The sequence below is a fragment of the Polistes dominula genome, unplaced genomic scaffold (assembly GCF_049000335.1).
Source record: "Polistes dominula isolate Pdom_NZ unplaced genomic scaffold, Pdom_raw_medaka contig_33, whole genome shotgun sequence".
Lineage (NCBI taxonomy): Eukaryota > Metazoa > Arthropoda > Insecta > Hymenoptera > Vespidae > Polistes > Polistes dominula.
The window spans coordinates 106,582-126,387 of NW_028300998.1; the positions used below are offsets into that span (position 1 = coordinate 106,582).

At 33.2% G+C, this 19,806-nt stretch overlaps 4 protein-coding genes across 11 annotated transcripts in view; 2 read left to right on the forward strand and 2 right to left on the reverse strand.

Annotated features, from left to right (window-relative positions):
• The first annotated feature begins 3 nt into the window (after positions 1–3).
• Positions 4–5,307, forward strand: HisRS (histidine--tRNA ligase). 4 transcript variants are annotated; one of them, XM_015317235.2, is made up of 9 exons: positions 4–140; positions 565–815; positions 943–1,694; positions 1,857–2,242; positions 2,551–2,856; positions 3,390–3,602; positions 3,688–3,909; positions 4,006–4,507; positions 4,608–5,307. In XM_015317235.2, exons 4-9 carry the CDS (start codon positions 2,147–2,149, stop codon positions 5,075–5,077), a joined length of 1,809 nt encoding a protein of 602 aa, XP_015172721.2. In that variant the 5' UTR covers positions 4–140; positions 565–815; positions 943–1,694; positions 1,857–2,146; the 3' UTR covers positions 5,078–5,307. The 4 variants fall into 4 exon arrangements, with proteins under 4 accessions (XP_015172721.2, XP_089029549.1, XP_089029547.1 ...); XM_089173423.1 differs by lacking the exon at positions 2,551–2,856 and adding an exon at positions 3,094–3,240; XM_089173421.1 differs by lacking the exon at positions 2,551–2,856.
• On the reverse strand, positions 5,102–17,404 carry Ork1 (open rectifier K[+] channel 1). Of its 3 annotated transcripts, none has more exons than XM_089173419.1 (8): positions 16,555–17,404; positions 13,298–13,360; positions 9,987–10,163; positions 9,538–9,915; positions 8,673–8,935; positions 8,445–8,600; positions 7,194–8,369; positions 5,102–7,109 (listed from the first exon to the last, which is right to left on the reverse strand). In XM_089173419.1, the coding sequence occupies exons 4-8, from the start codon at positions 9,887–9,889 to the stop codon at positions 6,039–6,041; spliced, it is 3,018 nt and encodes a 1,005-aa protein (XP_089029545.1). In that variant the 5' UTR covers positions 9,890–9,915; positions 9,987–10,163; positions 13,298–13,360; positions 16,555–17,404; the 3' UTR covers positions 5,102–6,038. The 3 variants fall into 3 exon arrangements, with proteins under 3 accessions (XP_089029545.1, XP_015172730.2, XP_089029546.1); XM_015317244.2 differs by having other exon boundaries at positions 12,777–13,360; XM_089173420.1 differs by lacking the exon at positions 13,298–13,360.
• Positions 12,021–19,806, forward strand: part of LOC107064511 (uncharacterized) — a 13,630-nt gene continuing 5,844 nt past the window's right edge. Inside the window, exon 1 of the mRNA XM_015317255.2 lies at positions 12,021–12,194. Coding sequence (XP_015172741.1) covers positions 12,036–12,194 — 159 coding nt within the window. The 5' untranslated portion in view covers positions 12,021–12,035. The remainder of the gene's footprint in view (positions 12,195–19,806) is intronic.
• The window catches only part of LOC107064510 (uncharacterized), a 4,201-nt gene continuing 1,954 nt past the window's right edge, over positions 17,560–19,806 (reverse strand). For all 3 annotated transcript variants that reach the window (XM_015317250.2, XM_015317252.2, XM_015317254.2), the window contains exons 6-9: positions 19,566–19,757; positions 19,282–19,479; positions 19,074–19,190; positions 17,560–18,857 (exon numbers count right to left, since the gene is read on the reverse strand). In XM_015317250.2, coding sequence (XP_015172736.1) covers positions 18,759–18,857; positions 19,074–19,190; positions 19,282–19,479; positions 19,566–19,757 — 606 coding nt within the window. In that variant the 3' untranslated portion in view covers positions 17,560–18,758. The remainder of the gene's footprint in view (positions 18,858–19,073; positions 19,191–19,281; positions 19,480–19,565; positions 19,758–19,806) is intronic.

Consider the following 19,806-nt stretch of genomic DNA (forward strand, 5'->3'; position numbering starts at 1 on the left):
TATACTTTACACGACACGCGAACAACAAAATCTCTTCAAATACTAATATGCATAAGTAACTTGTACCTAAATATTTATTGTTTGTACAAAAATCGATACTATAATTAAATTTAACTATCTTATGAACACTGATAACTAAGGTATATATTTCAATTTTATTTGTATTTCTATATTCGACAATTATTTTCATTTAGTAGCATTTATAAAAATTCTTTTCATTACTTACTGTATTAAATAATTTGCATTATTTAAAAGTTGTAAAATTAATTTATTTGAGATATCAAATCGATTTGAAATCAATAAAATGAATAATTGTTCTTATGTAATACGTTATATTGATTAAACGCGCAAGTTAAATTAGTTACTTGACGCGCGTGACTATAGAAAATATATCCTCCATTTTTTCATTTGTCGCCTCGATCACATTTATCGCGTCCATGATACTACCGATTGCTATACAATCGATTTAATTATATGCAAATCATAGTTAATAATCTATATCGTTATCATCGTGTGTGTTTATATATTATACAATGAAATTTGTTGAAAAATTTGTTCCAATAGGCTATATCAAAATCTGAAGCTTACCAATCAGGAAAATGTAATATGACAAAGATGGCGTTCCAACTATATTCTGCTTTATTCATTGGTTACTTTCTGCGAATCAATGCGAAGGATACTCGTGTTGCATTCAACAACTTGAAATCTAACATTTTGGAATCGCATTTAAATGAAATCTAAATAATTAATACTCAAAATTAATATTGTCTATTATTGTCTAACATTATTTATTTGTTAGATTTGTTAGATTGAAGGTAAGCACAATTTGTTGACAAACTCACTAAATCTACTATTTTATCCGTGTATGTTTTAACAATAGCAAACCTTAATATAACATTTAACAAACATTTAATTGTTCATTTTAAAATTGTAATATTATAGCACTTGGTTTACCTTATTTTGTGGCAAAAAGAGAAAGGATTAAAACTGTTGATCTGATTGTTCTACTTTCACGTGAAGATTTAATGAACCTTAAAACTATGTTTTGCTGTGATTTATGTTTAGTCATCCGATACTTCAAAACTTTTCATCTAATTTGGGATAATCTTATTGTTTAACTTTTATATCTGACTGTACATGTCAGGTTTTATCAAGGGGAAATAATGCTCGCTCGACGGGGAATAATTTCTTTCCCTCTCTTCTATGACCTGTTTTTGTCGAATGACACAATGGTATCAATACTTTTCATGACTATTGGCAAGAAGAACAAAATACATTAAGATGTTTCTTTGTTAACCGCAAATAATTTTGACCACATAATTATTAGACTTTTACAATGTTATTCGTAAGTGGTAAGCAATATTCAGTGGCAAGTATTCAAAATAACACATTGAATTTTCGATCTTTGACAATCGTTAGAAATCAATAGTAGCACACGATTCATCATATTTATTTTCTGCAAATGAAATTGATCTCTTTTAAAAAACTCGTCAAGAATAATTAGACTTGATATCCTCATTGAAAAACATACGTGCAATAAGAGAAATAAGAAAGATAAAAACACGCAAAAACATTAGCTATTTCAACATCAGCGATAACATTAAAAAACGCGCTTAAACATCTATCTTGACTTACCTCGGAGTTTATCTGCTCTCGAACCTTCAGTTCGAACTCTGATATCACGGAACATAACGGTAAGAATAGAAAGTAATTGTTTCAAATAATAAGTAATTGACGAAAGTAAGTGAATGGTAAAGCATTTATAATGCCACTAGAGTAGATACATAGCGATACACATAGCGATACATGTAGTAACGTGGTGTACATACATACTTGTCAAATATCTTTTGTTGCAGCACCTTGTCAGATTTTTCATATTAATATTAGATATATTATTGAAAGAAAATCTACGATTAAGGATATTGAATTATCAATTTGTTGAAAGAGAAAATAAGTAAAAAGTAATATTTATTAAATAATAAAGGTGTATGATGTGTTAAATGATAACGAAATCATATGTGTCACGCATGCGCAATTAATTGTAACGTGTAGTGGAAAAAATTTTGCCTAACCAAAACTGCCTATCGTCGCTGCTGTTCGAAAATTACACTAAAGAGGACCGCTACTAAAGACCACATGGTTCGTGATGGCCGATAAAGCAAGAGAACATTTGTTGCAACAAGTCAAAGAACAAGGTGATCTTGTACGAAAATTAAAAGCTGCTAAACTAAATAAAACTCAGGTATGTCAAGGATACATTAATAATTACTTTTATCTGCGCGGTACATATGGTGCATAATTATAAGTTGAACTTGATAAATCTATTTGAAATGTAAAACGAAATGCCACGCTGCGATGATACCACGTCAAATTAACATACTTTTCACCAAATTGCCATAATTTTATTTTGATTTATAACATAGTAGTGTACGATCATCGTCATTGTTAGGTTTATTAAATAATAATATGCAAACTTGATAAAAGATGTTTAGATTCAAATTGATGAAGTATTTATGGGATGGTAAATACTTGTAACATTTCATTCCTTAGGGATCTTCTTCAAATATATTGCCTGATTTAGAAACGTTGAACAATGAATTTGTGGATATCAGCTATGTATGCGGCTGGATCCCTTCCTCGAAAGACAATCAGCTTTTCAATTTGTGTACAAGTTATTCTAATGATGATATTGCAAAGTGGCCACACTTTAATCGATGGTACAATAATATGAAAAGTTTTACTGATGCGGAACGTTCAAACTTTCCTGCCTCAGATGTGTCGGTTACTTCTTTCGCAAAGAAACTTGACAATATTGGTGATATTTCCTGTTGTAATAATAACTTGCTTGTCAAAAAGGTGAGATAGTTGGCCACTTGCAAGCAGCTTTACCATAGATTGCTAATTATTGATATAATAATCATCATAATAATGTTATTTTCATTATTACAAATGTAAATACTTACAAATGTACAAATGTTCATCGTGGTACTTTTCTTTAGTAACATTCATGATTTAGTTGAATAAGAAGAGTAATTTGTGGCTGCTGCTTGCCAGTTTGCTGCTTACCTATGTTATGTCTACTTTTTCGGCTAGTTTGATAATCACCACTGAGGCGGACTTTTCTCTTTCATTCTGGTTGCGCCACATATTCTTTCGGTCTAAATGATGATATCTCTGATGCGTACGAAAATTTCTCTCATCGCACAAAAACATTTCTACACGTCTGTCGTTGCCCCGCAGGTAGGCAAGCCGTTGATACATTTTATAAATAGATTCTATTATGTATCTTGTCAATAAATGGCCTAAAAATTGTAGTTCATATGATTATTTTTACCATTAAACGAATCTAACACAAATTATTATTATTATTATTATTATGATATTTACAGATAGCTGATGAGGTTTCAAAGCTTTTGGATTTAAAAGCTCAATTAGGAGAGGAAAATGCCGTTCAACATAAACTCATCCTTAAAACACCAAAAGGTACTAGGGACTATAATCCTGAACATATGTCATTACGACTGGGAGTTCTTGAGAAAATAATTGCAGTATTTAAACGTCATGGTGCCGAAACTATAGATACGCCCGTTTTTGAATTAAAGGTACATAGAAATATCATGAAATCACTAATAGACACCACACGTATTTTCATTATTAATAGAATATTTGATTTTTCATGAACATTAGGACGTTTTAACAGGCAAATATGGAGAAGATTCTAAATTGATTTATGATTTGAAAGATCAGGGTGGTGAAATACTTGCTCTTAGATATGATTTAACAGTACCTTTTGCTAGATATTTAGCTATGGGAAAAATATCTAGTATCAAAAGATATCATATTGCCAAAGTTTATAGAAGAGATAATCCAGCTACGACGAAAGGACGTTACAGAGAATTTTATCAATGTGTGAGTAATTCTAATATTGACTATATTTCTATGTTTCTATGTTTCTATGTTTCTATTTGACATATAATACATTATATTTTAATTGTCTATTTGAAGGATTTTGATATTGCCGGTCAATACGATCCTATGCTTCCCGATGCCGAATGTATTCGTGTAGTCTCAGAAGCACTGGAATCTTTGGACTTAGGCAAATTTATAATTAAATTAAATCATAGATCATTACTCGATGCAGTATTTGCTACGTGTGGCGTTCCTCAAGATAAATTTCGAACTATTTGTTCTTCGGTTGATAAGTTAGACAAAACACCTTGGGAAGAAGTAAAGAAGGAAATGGTAGAAGAAAAAGGACTAAACGAAGAAACTGCTGATAAAATTTGGAATTATGTATCTAAATCTGGAGGTGTTGATTTAATAGCAGAGTTAAGACAAGACGAAAATCTAATGAAGCAAAAGTCTGCAGTATTTGGTTTAGATTCTATGGAATTACTATTAAAGTATTGTACCATTTATAAAGTTATAAACAAGATAGTTTTTGATCTAAGTCTTGCCCGAGGACTTGATTATTATACTGGAGTAATTTATGAAGCGATTTTAATTGGTATGTCTGCCTGCGCTGCTCTTTCAATCAATGATGAATTGAATGATTCTCAATACAACTGTTTACTATTTTGTTTTGTTTTGTTTTTTTTTCTTTTAAGGAGATGACGTTGGCGTTGGCAGCGTAGCCGGAGGGGGTCGTTACGATAATTTAGTCGGTATGTTTGACAGTAAGAAGAAAACCGTGCCTTGCGTAGGTGTATCGTTAGGTGTCGAACGCATTTTTAGTGTCTTAGAAGCTAAAATGGCGAATGACGGTGTAAAAATTCGAACAACAGAAATACAAGTGTTTGTAGCTAGTGCTCAGAAAAATTTACACGAAGAAAGAATGCGCCTTCTGTCGGATCTTTGGGATGCTGGTATTAAGGCTGAACAAGCCTACAAAAAAAATGCAAAACTGTTAGCACAATTGCAGCATTGCGAAGAATATGGTATACCTTTAGCAATAATACTTGGCGAAGGAGAATTAGCGAGAGGAGAAGTCACCTTAAGAGAAGTTACCACACGAAAGGAATTTCCAATTCCAAGAGATCAACTTATCGACGAAATTCGAAAGCGGCTACAAAACTGAATATAGCAAGCTAATTATTATTTATTTCTTTTTTCTCTCTCTCTCTCTCTCTTTCATAGTTAGATCAACAACAAATGTGTACATTGCATTTTAATCGATCAATGAATTTTTCTATCTGAAGTATATAAATAAAAATTTGCATTATTTACAGTAATAAGTCATGTATGTATTTATTTAATGACGTTATAATTTATCAAATGTATTAAATAAAAAAATAGACATTTTTTCTATACCCGTTTATATCTTCTCTTATACAATTCGTATGATTTTTCTAACAACTATGAATTTCTAACAACTTAATAAAGACTAAAACCGTCTTCTTAATAAATCTTGTCAAATTATTACTATTATTATTATTATTATTATTACATAAGCGCACTGTTGTGTGTCGTTGAAAAGACTTTTTCTACTTTAAATAAACGGAATAAATACTGAGTACTATAATACATGATGATATTATATATACAATATATAATATTACAGTTTTATATATTATTTATTTATCACAGTTATCTGTTATATTATATAGACCTTATAAAAAAATGAAAAATAACGAATCATTTAAAATATAATAATTTAGATTTAGGAGTAATCAAAGTTTTAGATATGTAATCAATAACCACGCCACGTCTGGAAAGTAAGATAGCGCTTAAAATATATTGCTAAGATCAGCGTGAATTATTCATTACCTCTCGATATTTCATTTATTTTTTTAGTTAAAGTTACTTTCATTATTGTCATGAATTAAAGCATAGACTTTTAATCCTAAGTCTCATATGATTTGAGTAAATTAATGTTTTCAATGTTACAGCTAAGTGATCTAAGTGATTAAATCATCGATTTAATGTTCGATATGTCGAACAATTTTTAATTTAGCAAAGAAGATCTTGTTAGATAAAAAGATTCTAATGTTGAAAAATAAGCCAATCTATTTACTTGTTTTCTATAAAGGAATAAATAATCATCCTTTTTCCCATTTTTTTCTTGCTTCAGCTGATAACTTTCTCTGAACGAATTGTTCCGTTTCATTTGTTTTTTCAATCTTAACGTCTGTGAGATTAGAATTTCCGCGTTGAGAACCACTAGTAGTGGCTTGATACTGCAAAAATGGATTTACGCTGGGTTTCTCTATTTTAACATCCAACGAATTTTTATAAGAATGTATGGATATCCTTGGTTTCTCATTCGTATTACAACGAATCATTGATTTCGTATCGTTTTCTGAATTGTCCTTAATATTCGATAATACTACATTGTCTTTGGACAATGCCAATTCGTCATTTAAAATTTCTTTAGAACCGACAGAATCATTAGGGAAAATTAATTTCTCTCCCATCCCTTTGTCGGAATTGTTGATATTTTCTACACTCCTTTCATTGTTATTAGATTGAATCATTTCGCATTCAGATGTTGCCTGTAAAGTGTTTAACACAATATTGGTGTTTATAGCGTCGTTTTGAACGTTTCTAAATGGAAAATTGTCAGCAATAGAATTGTTGTCTGGTGTTTCTGATGTTGCAAAAGAAGGAATAAAAGGATTGGAGGTCGTCTCGTTGCTATTCGATCGAAGAACTTCATCTTTCGTTGGTGATACGATCGTAACGGTCTTTTGAACCGCAGAAGCACTTGGTTTAATCGAAGAAACAATAGAAGTTACTGGTTTACCATTATCATCTATCGCTAATGGACTTAGACCAGTAGATTTGTCAGATTTGTCTGCTTGGACGTCGCTTAAACTGAAAGCTCTAACCCGACGGTGAACGCTCATTCTACCAATCTGCCGTTGTAACATTCCAGCCTTCCAACGTGGTAGAGCTTTAAAGGCTTGAGTTTGTTGATTCGAACTGGGCGCTTGTTGTATTTGGGTCATTGGTCGTAAAGAGTAACGACGACCATTTGAGATCTTTGCGATTGGCGACGAAACACCTGGAGTTCCTTCCATTTTTACCAGAGGCTTTTTCGCAGATTCGTAGATAAAGGCATCCGTCAGATAGGAAAATTGTGATCTCTGGTCATCGTGTATTCGTGAATTCTATAATCATTTTTTCAATTTTTTCAATTTTTTCAATTAACATCCAACATAATAAAAGTCATTATCTACTATAAATCTACTTACCAAGTAGGATGCTGTATATTCCGGTGGGGTACTAGTCGGAGTAGCAACGGGTCTCAAAGAAAACCTTCTTGATTTAACAGGATTCATCACACTTCCACGTCTTTCATAAGACGGCGTAGATGCTGGTGAGTATTCGCTAGGTCTCAAAGAGTATCTTCTATTGGCTTGCAACGATGAAGATGCGGTCATCGTGCTTTGATTGCTCTGACTATGACTTTGACTGTCTGCGGATTGCGAGAATAAAGTGAAGAGACTTGGAAGTTTAGGCGGGGTCAACGAAGCGGTACCCATTTTTCTTTGAGGTTTACGAATATTCGAATAATCGCTGGGCACAGTGCTAATTTTAGCGTGAAGAACGGTAAGAGCTCGTAGAAAATCGGCCAAAGATGTCTCTTCCAAAATATTATTACTCTCCATTAAACTGGGCAAATTGGCGCCTGTGTGAGTGTAATATGGATGATGCCTCGATGTTGTCATAGATTCATTGACGTCGTCCAAATTCGAAGAATACAAATCAGAATGTGCTGTTATCGATGAATAATTTTCTCCTGCTTCAAGATCGATATCAGGAAGAGTACTACCCTTTTGAATGGACTGTTCGGTGTCCGGTATCTTTTTGTTTGACGACGATTGTCGCCTCCACGGAGAGAAGAGATTCTTTGGTACGGACTTGGGTAACGTGATCGAAGGAAATTTGTACGATTTATTGTCTTTGATACTAGAAAGACCAGTCCTACGAGTTTTGATCAGTTCTTGAATTTTCCTCGAAGCAGTCGGCCCGGACCAAGTCCATTCTCCGTTTTGTTGATGAACGTTAGAATCATTTTTGCTCATATCCAATCTAACTTCGCTAGCCGCTCTCGATCGTGGCTTAATGCCAGAAATCTTCTCTGTACCGATTCTCCAGCTTGACTCGTTCCAAGTATTCTGTTTATTAAGAATATATTTTTCATTGAATCCTTCGATTCCGGTCTTTCTCGTGGTGTCTTCTTTGTTTTTATATTCCTGATCCCAATCAGAAGTATCGTTAGCATCATCAGGCGGTGGTATATAGCCCAGGACGTTTACCAGTCTTGCCAACAATTCTGCTGGTTGTACCATTGCGTGAGCAGCGAATGTAGCCGTTTTGTCAATTCGCTGGAGATCGGTTTCCGACACCACTCGCGTTAATGGCTCCTGGATGACGTACAATTTGTAAGTAAAATAATAAATAAGATATCTCGTAAGATATAGCGTAGATTTGATACATACCAAGGGTACTACTTCACTATTGGCACGACGTCGAGGATGCAAAGGTGCTGGAGCGTCGAATCCACCATATATCAACTTCCTGAGATCTGGGAAACTGTTACTCCGTGAAAATTTAGTTGGCGGTGTTTCGTAGTTGTATTCATCGACGTAAACCCTCTAAAATATAAAGTAAAGGATAATTTGGATTTTGTGAGAAAATAATTGATACAGCAGATGAGAGAGACGTACTTTGACTTTGGAAAGCTGCAGTTCATTAAAAACTCTTCGGAAGTAGCTGATTTCTTTGTTAAACTCATTCCATATTTTGCTTTGCGTGTGTTTCAGATTCATTGCCAATTTGTGCTCAATTCTGATGATTTTCTTGCTGCGCATACCTTGGGCGATAAAGGTCATGATCATGACGATGTAGCCTAATCCGAAGGAGATCCATATAATGAGGAAGGTTTTGTACATTACAAAAAAGAATCCACTACCTTTTGTGTTGTCTTGTCCTGTGAACACGATACAGTTCTTCGATACATACTTTGATGATAACGTAACGCAACGCAACGCAACGCAACGCAAGTACGTAAATATTTTGCCTATCTCTGTGATGATTCGTGGATATTACTTACCGATAGAAAATTCTTTTCTCTCTCTATTGGGTGCATGTATCAACAGAGAAATATAATTTGAGCAATTAGCGTTAGAGAGTGTTAGAAAATATATATATATATATATATATATATATATATAGTTCGAACAGCATTATCAGCATAGAAAAGTTGATTGCGAAATGCATAAGTTACGAATCGACTATCAGACATAAAATCTTGTAGAATTGAAAGCATCAAGTAACATCAATTGACCTGTACGAGTCTGTCGCGTTATTTGCCGCTTTGTTCCTTTTTCATTGCGTTCTCGCTTTACGATTATGCGTGGAAATTCAGTTTAATGGTATTATTCTAGATTGCATATTGATTGTATGCTCGATAATGCTGTTAATAGTAATTAATTGTATGCTATTGTTTGTTCGTTATTAGACTTCATTTAGCGTTTAGTTGCTAACGAAATAATGCTTATTTCATTGAAAAATAATGATTGTTCCCCTGACCTGCCACGTAATCTCCGAAGCCAATCGTTGTCAACGTTACGAAAGCGTAATAAACAGCTTCGTCGTAAGTCCAACCCTCGTAATGAGAGAATAGAAAAGCCGGGAAGAAGATGAACATGACGAATCCAGGAATGAGATACATGAAGATTTGTGCCGCGAGACCAGCTTTCCTTGTTTCAAGCGGTGTTAATTTCTTCGCATAGTCATTGTTCTGATGTTGTTTGTACGATTTGTATTTGCGGTGAGCCCTTACAAAGACATGACCAAAAAACTCTCCCAACTGAGACAATAAAATGCCGTTCATAGGTATACCGACCAATCCGTAGAATATCATCAATATGCGACTCAGCATATTGGTTGGTGCTAAATTCCCGTAACCTGAATATATGATCGATGATAAAATAGGATAAGGAGTTGTTTTTTTTTTTTTCTCAAGCTCGACGACTCACCTATGGTACTGACGACTGTATAAGCAAAGTAAAAACTGTTGTAAAAGTCCCATTTTAATGGATCATTTTCGCCGTCCGTATAATTGTAAACCGATTTACCACAATACTCTGTCAATCGTGCAAAGATCTCGTGCTGATTGTGCGTACGACTGGGAATGTAATGTTTGCGAAGCAAAGCTGAAAACAAATGAAAAATTATCAAAGCTTTATTCTATAAACTAAACGCAAATAAAAACAATTTTCCATAGCTAATGATGTTTTTCTTTAAATCGACAGTAGCTACGATTACGTAAACTAGTGTCTTAGTCTTCTTGATCCTTTGATCTATCGTAAATCCTCTTAACGCTAGATAATCTTTTCTTTTTGCCCGCTTATCTATTGAGAAAAAGAATAAAGTTATATAGGAAATATTTGAAATTATCCACGATAAAGTGATATGTTAAAGCGATACACGGCGGCGATTATATGAATTTTTTCGAACAAGTAAGCAAGCGATGATGATTGTTGATTTATTTATCGCAATTTCTTCGATGTATTCATTTGAATGACGTTGTCGGGCGTTGTCGGGCGTTGTCGGGCGTTGTAGGGCGTTGCCAAGCACCCATACGAATTCGTGAATTCGTGAATTCGTCGGTCGGTCGCATTGAAAGATAGCAGCATATTCACGAATAACTCCCGGAATTAGTCCTCTCAATTTATCCTCTCATTATTTGCATTCCTGTCGATTAATTCGCGCAGGGTAGCACGACTAGCGCTTTAAATGAGACTATCTTTGAGATAATTGTCAACCATTATCTTATCAGCCGATATTTGCTAGTTACTCGGCCGTTTGCCTCAATTAAATCGGACTTTTTGTTCATGCAATGTAGGATGTGCAATCTTGCATATTCTATTTGCATTCATTCGTATCTGTCCACTCTTCCGTTTTTTTTTTTTTTTTCAACTTATTTTTGCCTATCTAATCGCAATATTTTACGGATTACACCATACAGAAACCCTTAATATTAGATTATTTGCCAAAGAAAAAAAAATGATCTAATGTGACCGCAATCAAACGAAACGCAATAATCAACTGGTATTCTTATTTTTTCGTTGTTTCTTTGTATTATTTTAAATGATAAAAACGTAAAATAAGATTTGAAAGTTTTATGGCGCTATAAAAAGATTAGAGAATAATGTTAAAAAGGACGACAAGTTAATTTGAATAGATTGTAAATTCGGTACACGTAATATGAAATACAGATTGGCAAGAGATAAGTTGGGATTGAGCCTATATGACAAATACCGACACTGACACTGGAACTTCTTTTTCTAGCGTCCTTTCTAATGCAACTGTTTTTGTTCTTCTTAACAATAGTTTCGGGGCACAACTATGAATACGAAAACGTTCATGATATCACGGATCATCTTTGAGTCCGTAAAACGTCGTAAAACGTTGTAAAACGTCGCGACCATTGTGTAATCCGTAATCTGTCAGTTTCTTATGCTACTTTCATTAAAATTCCTATGATGTAACACCCTAAGGTATCAGTTCTCTTATTGTCTAACTTGTGTTCTATAAGAAGACAGCTACTACATTTCAACAAATATTTCAACTGTATTTTTCTAGTTTCCTCTGAGTCGTCATAATAAAAATGAAACAATTAGAAAAAAATATAGAAGAAAAAATATTGATGGTTATCGATTTGGAAAGGAACTTTTAGTACCCTTTACGTCTTATGCAAAATTCTCGTAGGCGAAGTCGCGACGTGTACAATTCAGTCGTCACGTCATTCGTTGTGTCATTATTTAATTAACGAATAAGCCCGAATCCGGTAGAAACTGGAGCATAATGATATGTGAAATGCAGCTTCTTACAATTAATATGTTGTCATTTGTGCCTATACGGCTTAAATGGCTTTCTTTGCGGACATATCACTGTTTTACAGATTATTATTATTATTATTATTATTATTATTATTATTAAGTGTACGTAGGCGCGTGTGACAGGGTCTTCAATGGATCCATTGGCATTCATCATCAATTGGGCGCGAAACTAGCAACAGTATTATGACACATGGGAGCATTATTTTCGTGGATAATCAAACGGAAGTGCTTGTTGTTCTCTTTATTGCTCGATTGGGAATAGAAATGTTCCAAGGAAATATTCACCGACAAAATACCGACAAAACACCGGCAAAACACCGACAAGATGATACATGTACAATTGTAAGTAATCGATAATTCTCACAAATTGACGTTTAAAGGTAATATCGTAATACGTGGAAGCTGTTTGGTATCGCTTATCTCTTATCGAACAACCTATTGGAAAACTTATCCCGTAGACATAACACGTTTTTCTTAATCTTACTTCTACGTATTTACGTTAATATATTTTGTTAATACATTGTGCTCGCGCAAAATTGTAACTCTATGTTTTTTTTTCTAATAATAATACTACAATTTGGACATTCGTTTCTACTGTGGGGGGATAAGTCTTTTTTCTCTCTCTCTCTCTCTTTCTTTCTCCGTTTTTGTTCTTTATCGTAGATGAATCTTTTACGATGATAAGACCTTACGAGCGAACAAATTATATTGGTATGACGACTACTCGGTTAAGAAACGTTGAAAAAGGAACGATTAAAAAAACATTATTACCCTCGTAAGCGCGAGGTGCTAATTTAACGAGTGGACCTTGTCTCCGGAAAATAATTATCCTTGCGAAAGAAATAGATACAATAAATGAACATTTTGTAATAAGTGTAATTTGTAATGACCGTAAATGAATATAAGTCCCTGTTTCTCTCTTACCGTTAATCTCGATGCGTTCTTGTCTGGCAAGTTCGATGTGTTCAATCTCCAATTTGCTCTCAATGTGATAGAACATAGAAGCGCCCAAAAGGAGATAAGCTAGGAACAACATGAGAAGTACGATCCATTGCTTCTTCGACATTCTCCGAAAAACAAAAGGAGAAACGGTCAATTGAAACGCGGCAATTGGTCACCGGGAACTATACACACAGTTTATAATTCTCGAGGTTCAAACTCGTTTTCTAGGACAATAACGATGATCTAGGGTCAGCGTAGCCATTTTCTTCCTTTCTTATGTTGTCCCTGGTATGTCCGATGAACCTCTTGACTCTACGTCCGCAGAGCCAACTGAAGACCTCTCACGTGCTTCTCTTTGCTTCTCTTTGACGGACCTTACCAGACGCGGACCGATTATCGACGCTGTTGATCGTAAGCGACCACGACGACGACGACCACGACGACGTTGTTATCGTTCTAATCCTATCTTCTTTGACCCTATCCTATTAGCGATTATTATTTACCTTTTGCTTGCCTTTGATTTCATCTTCTTTTCATCCAAAGTCCAATCCCCTTTTGCTCGGATCCTGCCGACAACGATAAAAAAAATGTGTAATCGTTTAAATCGTTGCTCGACTATTCGACGAGGACAAATCATGTCTACGATGATAATTTCCAATTTTAGTTATTTCGCGATGCAAAGTAAGCTTTAGCGACAAGTGCTAATTGACAAACGCTCTCTCGTCATTCGCTCGCGTTCCAAATGTCTGCAACATTTGTTCTTCGACAAAAAACTAATGATGCTCGATCGCGTTGCTGCTACGAATTCGTTATGTTACAGATAAATATACATAGATAGATGGATGGATAGATAGATGGATAGATAGATAGATTGGGAGCTAGGTAGATGAGTAGATAGAGAGAGAGAGAGAGAGAGAGAAAACTCGTTGTACATATAACGTTATAACATGGTAATTTGGTATACATTGGTCATTGAGAAAATCGGTGTATTTAGTTTAAAGGTTGTACCAAATAAAATATTACGTTTAATTATGTATGGGATTGCACTTGTAAAGGTATGTATATACTCACTAGTTTTTTAGTGAAAAGATCGGAGGCAATGGATGCGAGTACCGGTTGACAATAGGTCGCGCTCGTTAATGGAGAACAGAGAGCTTTATCCGGCGACAAAAGGGCGTCGTTTTGAAAGGAGCCAATTACGCTGCCAGGCTTTTCAATCCCGGAAAATCTCGTTCTTTTCTTTCTCGAGACTTCAATGATAATGGACGAGTCAAAATGGACAAATAAATTTGTGCTCGTTTCGGTTTAAAACGCGTTTACCTCGAAACGTGACTGGTTTGTTTCTACCGTCACTTAGAAACTTCATCAAAGTAAAAAAATGTTCCCTTAGAACGGTGCGTCCTCTCTTTTCTATTTTCTTTTTTTTTTTTTTTTTTTTTTATTCTTTTTAGTCATCATTTATGTAAACGAAGGAATAATTGATGATCGATCTCTTTGAACGACTGAATGATTTGTGGCGCAAACAAGAGCTGTCCTCGTAATGTTTCATCGTGTCACTTTTCATCATGTGAAAACAATGACAGTATTCGAATTAATTGTATGCGTCATCGTTCGTTGCTCAATGGAAAATCGTTATCGTTAATAATTGCAAGATTATAAGTAACTTAATTCGATCATATTAAAAATTGAGAGAGTCCTTGCAAAAAAAAAAAGAAGAAAAATAATAAGATGTACATATGTTTAAGATCTCCTGTCTGCGAACAGTTACGTCCGCAATGACGATTTATGAGGCGAACTCTGTAAGTAGTATCCTTGTTTGCTCCATCTTACTTATCGATCTCTGTTTGCCAAAGGTAGCAATGTGGGCATTGCTGGTTTATGCCGACACACGACGTAATTCGCGTTTCACTACTACTGTATATACATAGTGATATATGGTGTACAAAAGAAGACATTGAATACTTCTTATCCCCCTTTCGTAAATGAAGCAAAGAGAACGTGAGTGTTGTGTTAAAAAAGGGGGAAAAAAAAAGGAAAGAAAAACTAAATTACATTCTGGATCACGTGGAAGATCGTAAATTAAAAAATAAATATACGATGGCTTGCTTCTTCTTCGCTAAATGTACCGTGCATCGTCGATAATACAACTTATCTTCTTTTTTTCTTGTTCTTTTTCAATTATCAATAGCGGATATTACTAAATGTTTAATGACAATAATAATAAAACCAGAGATAGCGTTAATGGTGATGAAATGAAAAAATCATTAATCACGACGGCTAATAACTGACACTTAATTACACTGACGTGCATTTTATAATGCATCGTTATGCATTTATACATATTATTAATATAACATATAACATTTATGAATGAAATACGCAAAGAAAGCTATGGTGTTGTATATGTTCAATATTGTCGACTGTATTTATAGAAACGCGATAATAATAACCGCTAATATGTCTCGATTTTTCATTAGCAATATTCTACTTGATGTCTCCTTGACTTGACAGGGTGAAATCTTCTTTCTCACTAATTTTCATTCAAACTATGATAACATTGACCATTTAATAATACTAATAGAAGTACTTTTTTTACTTTTCTACTTATTTCTACATGAACAATACTATTATAGCTTATCTTCTCACTATCAAACAATTCCATCGAATAGATATTAACATTGTCGATAGATTCTTTTAAAGATTGAATTTAATTTATTAGCCGTAATCATGATGAATTTCTAACACGTTATTCAACATATTTTCACCTTAGAGATTGATCTCTCACTCTTCTTTCATTGGTTGTTATTATTATAGAAATGTATGTATTTCGTGTAATATATAAAAGAACATTTTTCTTGAAAAGTCATTCGCGAATTTATCGTTACGAGATATTTATTTGAATTTGAATTTTGATATGAAAAGAAATACAAACAAATCGTAAAAAGAGATCGCAATCAGAAAAAAAAAATGAGATTTAATTTAACATATCAAAGGCGCTCCACTATCGGATCTCAAAGACGATGATTATAATCTTCTTTTTATAATCATAAAGCAAAGAATTACTCAGGGGAATCTCGGAAGGATTGAAAAAGCAATTTCTCTCTTCTAGTTGGGAACAGCAGAACTTTATTCTCTCCTTGGGTGGTCGAAGCCAAAGTCCCATTTAAAGTATCCTGGATTTATCGGATTATCTTTCGGTACACATAGCACTCCATCGACGATCGGCCGATGATAATGCGCGTAAATTGAAAAAAGCATTTTCTTATCGCAACAATAAAGAGCGACAGAGATAGGGGAAAAAGACATTTTACAGATATTTCATAACACAATGGAGCTACTATACGATTTACACGCTTTTACATCGCGTTATGATTTATTTACACAAATAATGTATAAATAATATATGTCGCGTTCAGTGATTGTCCCAAGTGATTAACGTTCCAATTTCAACAATTATCAAATTTATGTGCCGTCAACTCCAACGATAGTTGGATGACCACAAAATAAACCGTATCATAGTGAGATTCGTTTCTTCTTTTTTTCTTCGTATATTAAGCAAAGGGAAGGATTTGATTTGTAGTAATTGGTTTAGCGTTCATCTAAGACTACGTTGGACTACGTTGGACTACGTCGGACTACGTCGGATTACGTCGGATCGAAAGATCATATATAATAATTTGATTTACACATCAGACGTACACGTAAATACAAGGTACATACAAGGGTTAAATCGATGAATTTTCTTAGAAGAAGTTCATACCTCGTAAACACAGTGTCCGAAGATCTCACATCCTTGACGACGAAGATCGATCAGTCATAGGGTACATTTCTATATATGTACCCATACACGTATCTTCTATTTAAGAATTTTAGTTAATTGTCCATTTTGATGATTAAACGCGTGACAAAGAGAGATCGAATTCGTATGTTAGAACCGACCAGCGCATTCGAGTACTTGGCCGAACGAAGACTATTCGTTGATCGAGTCGCGTGAACCATTGGAAAAGCTCTCGAACGGTGGGAGGATGTGAAATCGTAACATTGACCATCGTCATTATTAACATATTTCTATTCCTAATTTCCTAAAACGCCTCTTTTAAAAACCGATTTTCTATATAGAATATCACCGGTTGCTTAATTATTAGATATCCTATCTATATCTTGCTGAATTCCTATTTTATATCGGTATCATAAAGATCTCATTAAACATTATGTTGTTTATCATTTACTTTTTTTATTCATTTGCTTCACGAGACTTTTTATTTACATTTTATTTGAATGAAATAATTTTGTAGAAAAATAAATATAAACGACTTGTAATGTTATAAATCGAAATGACGTAATCAACATTCCCTAAATTGTGAGGAATCCGATTAGTGTACAAGTGTTATTCTACATAACTACGAACATCAAAGCACACATTCTTGCGATGTTCTTGCGATGTTCTTGCGATGTTCTTGCGATACGTTAAACGCGTTATTTAGTTAGTAAAGTGGTGATAATAATTGTAGATGTTCTCTTTTTCTCTTCTTATGACTGACGCTCGTATTTATATCTTCTCTCTGTATCTTACCAGTAACTATTTTCTCACTTGAGAACTAAATCTTACAATTTCTAGGCATTTGTCGATAATATATCGATCCTATTATCGATCGTATTATCGCGTTTAAACTTCTGTTAATTTATATCACAAATACTACCGCGATCTGATAATTATATAAGTAGAGCAAAGATATTGTTTACAATGTGGAAAATGGAAGAACAATTGTTACAATGTAAAATTACTGAAGGATTTATTAAAAAATAATGTAATTACAAAGATTTAGTCTGCTTTTCTGTTTTGAACACCTGCACACATAACATTTCTAAATAAATTTTCATTTTTTTCTAGAGAATAATTTCATAAATCTCTCTCTCTCTCTCTCTTTTATCACACAGTATGTTAGACTTAAATATTCATAATCGAATAATGTAAATTACACAAAATATTCTCATGCGGTCAAGAAATTTTTAAAATATATTTTTCAACTAATAAATATATTTCATTTCCATTATTATATTATTTTTTCAACGAAATAAAAAGATAAAACATTATAATATTTATTAAAATTTACAGTTATGTTTTCTCTTTGTTCCTTTTTTTTTTTTTTTAACATAGCATTTCAACGACAAAAACGCCATTTCTTTCGGTTTTACGCAAGTTCTATCCACGATATATATCTACACGACCGATTTTGTTTTTGCTTCAACAGCCATTAGATAGATTAATTTACAATTATACTGCATAATTAAATATATTTTTGTCTAAATTATAAATATTCATTAATAAGGGAACCAATATTTAATTCTAATCTATGTCCTTAGTTATGAAACGTTAATGAACGAAATAAATTTCAATATATAACCAATTGAGAAATAAATCCTTTACCGCTACGACTGCTTATCTAACACAAGGAACATACATATTATGATAATTATTTGACTATATCATATATATAATATGTTTTGTATATAATGTGTTTTGTTACTTTCATTTCTTATCCTTTCTCGTCAATGCTACGAATAGTGCATTGAGTGTGCCCTTCGTTTGAACGATAATGATAAGGAAAACAATAATCGAATAAAGTGTCATTTACATACCTACAGTCCTAATAATGCTGTTTTTGCGTATAACAATTGAACTTAATAATTGATGGTACCTTATCATAATAAATATGATTAATTACCTGATTTTGTCATTTGCTCATTGTTATAATAAGACTTTATACATTTAAATGGCTTTATTTATAACGATTTATCGACTAAAATCTAAATACTTATTAAACCCTTTTATGCAATATCTGCAAGTTTCCATAGTCTTTTATATGGTTTACGATGTACCATGTTAATAATACAGTACTTCATAAGACTGTATCGATATAGAGTAGTTTATACTAAGAGACAAGATTCCCTGATAATAATGCACTAATTCCAACCGAACTCTATGTCTTCGATTTTTATGTTTAATCCTTCGAAGGTTGTGTCTATTGGAGGATCAACAAAACTATCATCCAATCCAATTTGCTGCACAAAAAGTACCACTATAACTATGCACTTGTATTCTCATTAAACAAAAAAGAAAGTCAAAGCAAAAGAAGAAATATATACATATATATATATATATATATATATATATATATATAGATAGATATAGATATAATATATATTTATATTTTAACTTTTATTGATTAGATAAAATAAACTTTGAATATATCAACTTTCATTCCTTAAAATACAAACCTGTAAAGCGGCTATGTGAGATGGATCGCTAACTAATAAAATTTGTGGTTCAGAATCTGATATATTTTCGGAAACTTTAGAAACTTGAAGCTGCGTTTCCTTTTCGATTGTTAATTTCTACAAGAAAATAAATATAATAAAAATAACGAATTATTAAGTATCTCGTATGTAGTCTGTTTAATGTATCTTATAATCATTTATTGCTTACATTTTCTATTATTGTACCATGTTTTTCTTTATTTTTGCTTTGAATAGATCCATCTAAAGTATCTTGTAAAAAAATATCAGTACTGTCATCGCTATCAACTAATGGATGCGTTGTTCTTTTGTGCATTACAAGTGTACTACTTTGTCTGTATCTCTTAAAACATATATTACACTCAAAGGGCTTGTCTTGTGTATGAACCTTGAAAAAATAGTAAAGAATTAACAACATTTCTACACCACCTTTTAGATTGAAGAACTTGACGATATTGTTAAATTCATACTAACAAGATGATGTTTATAAAGACTAGAATATTCCGTAAATCTTCTTCCACAATTCTCTATGTTACATACGTATGGCTTCTCCCCAGAATGTATACGAATGTGGTTCTTATAGTTTGTCGCACTGGCAAAAGCTTTACCACATTTTGGTTGCGTACATTTATATGGACGTTCACCGGTATGTGTTCTTACATGTACCTGAATTATTCAAACATTTATCAGATATATATTTACTTTGGAGAATACT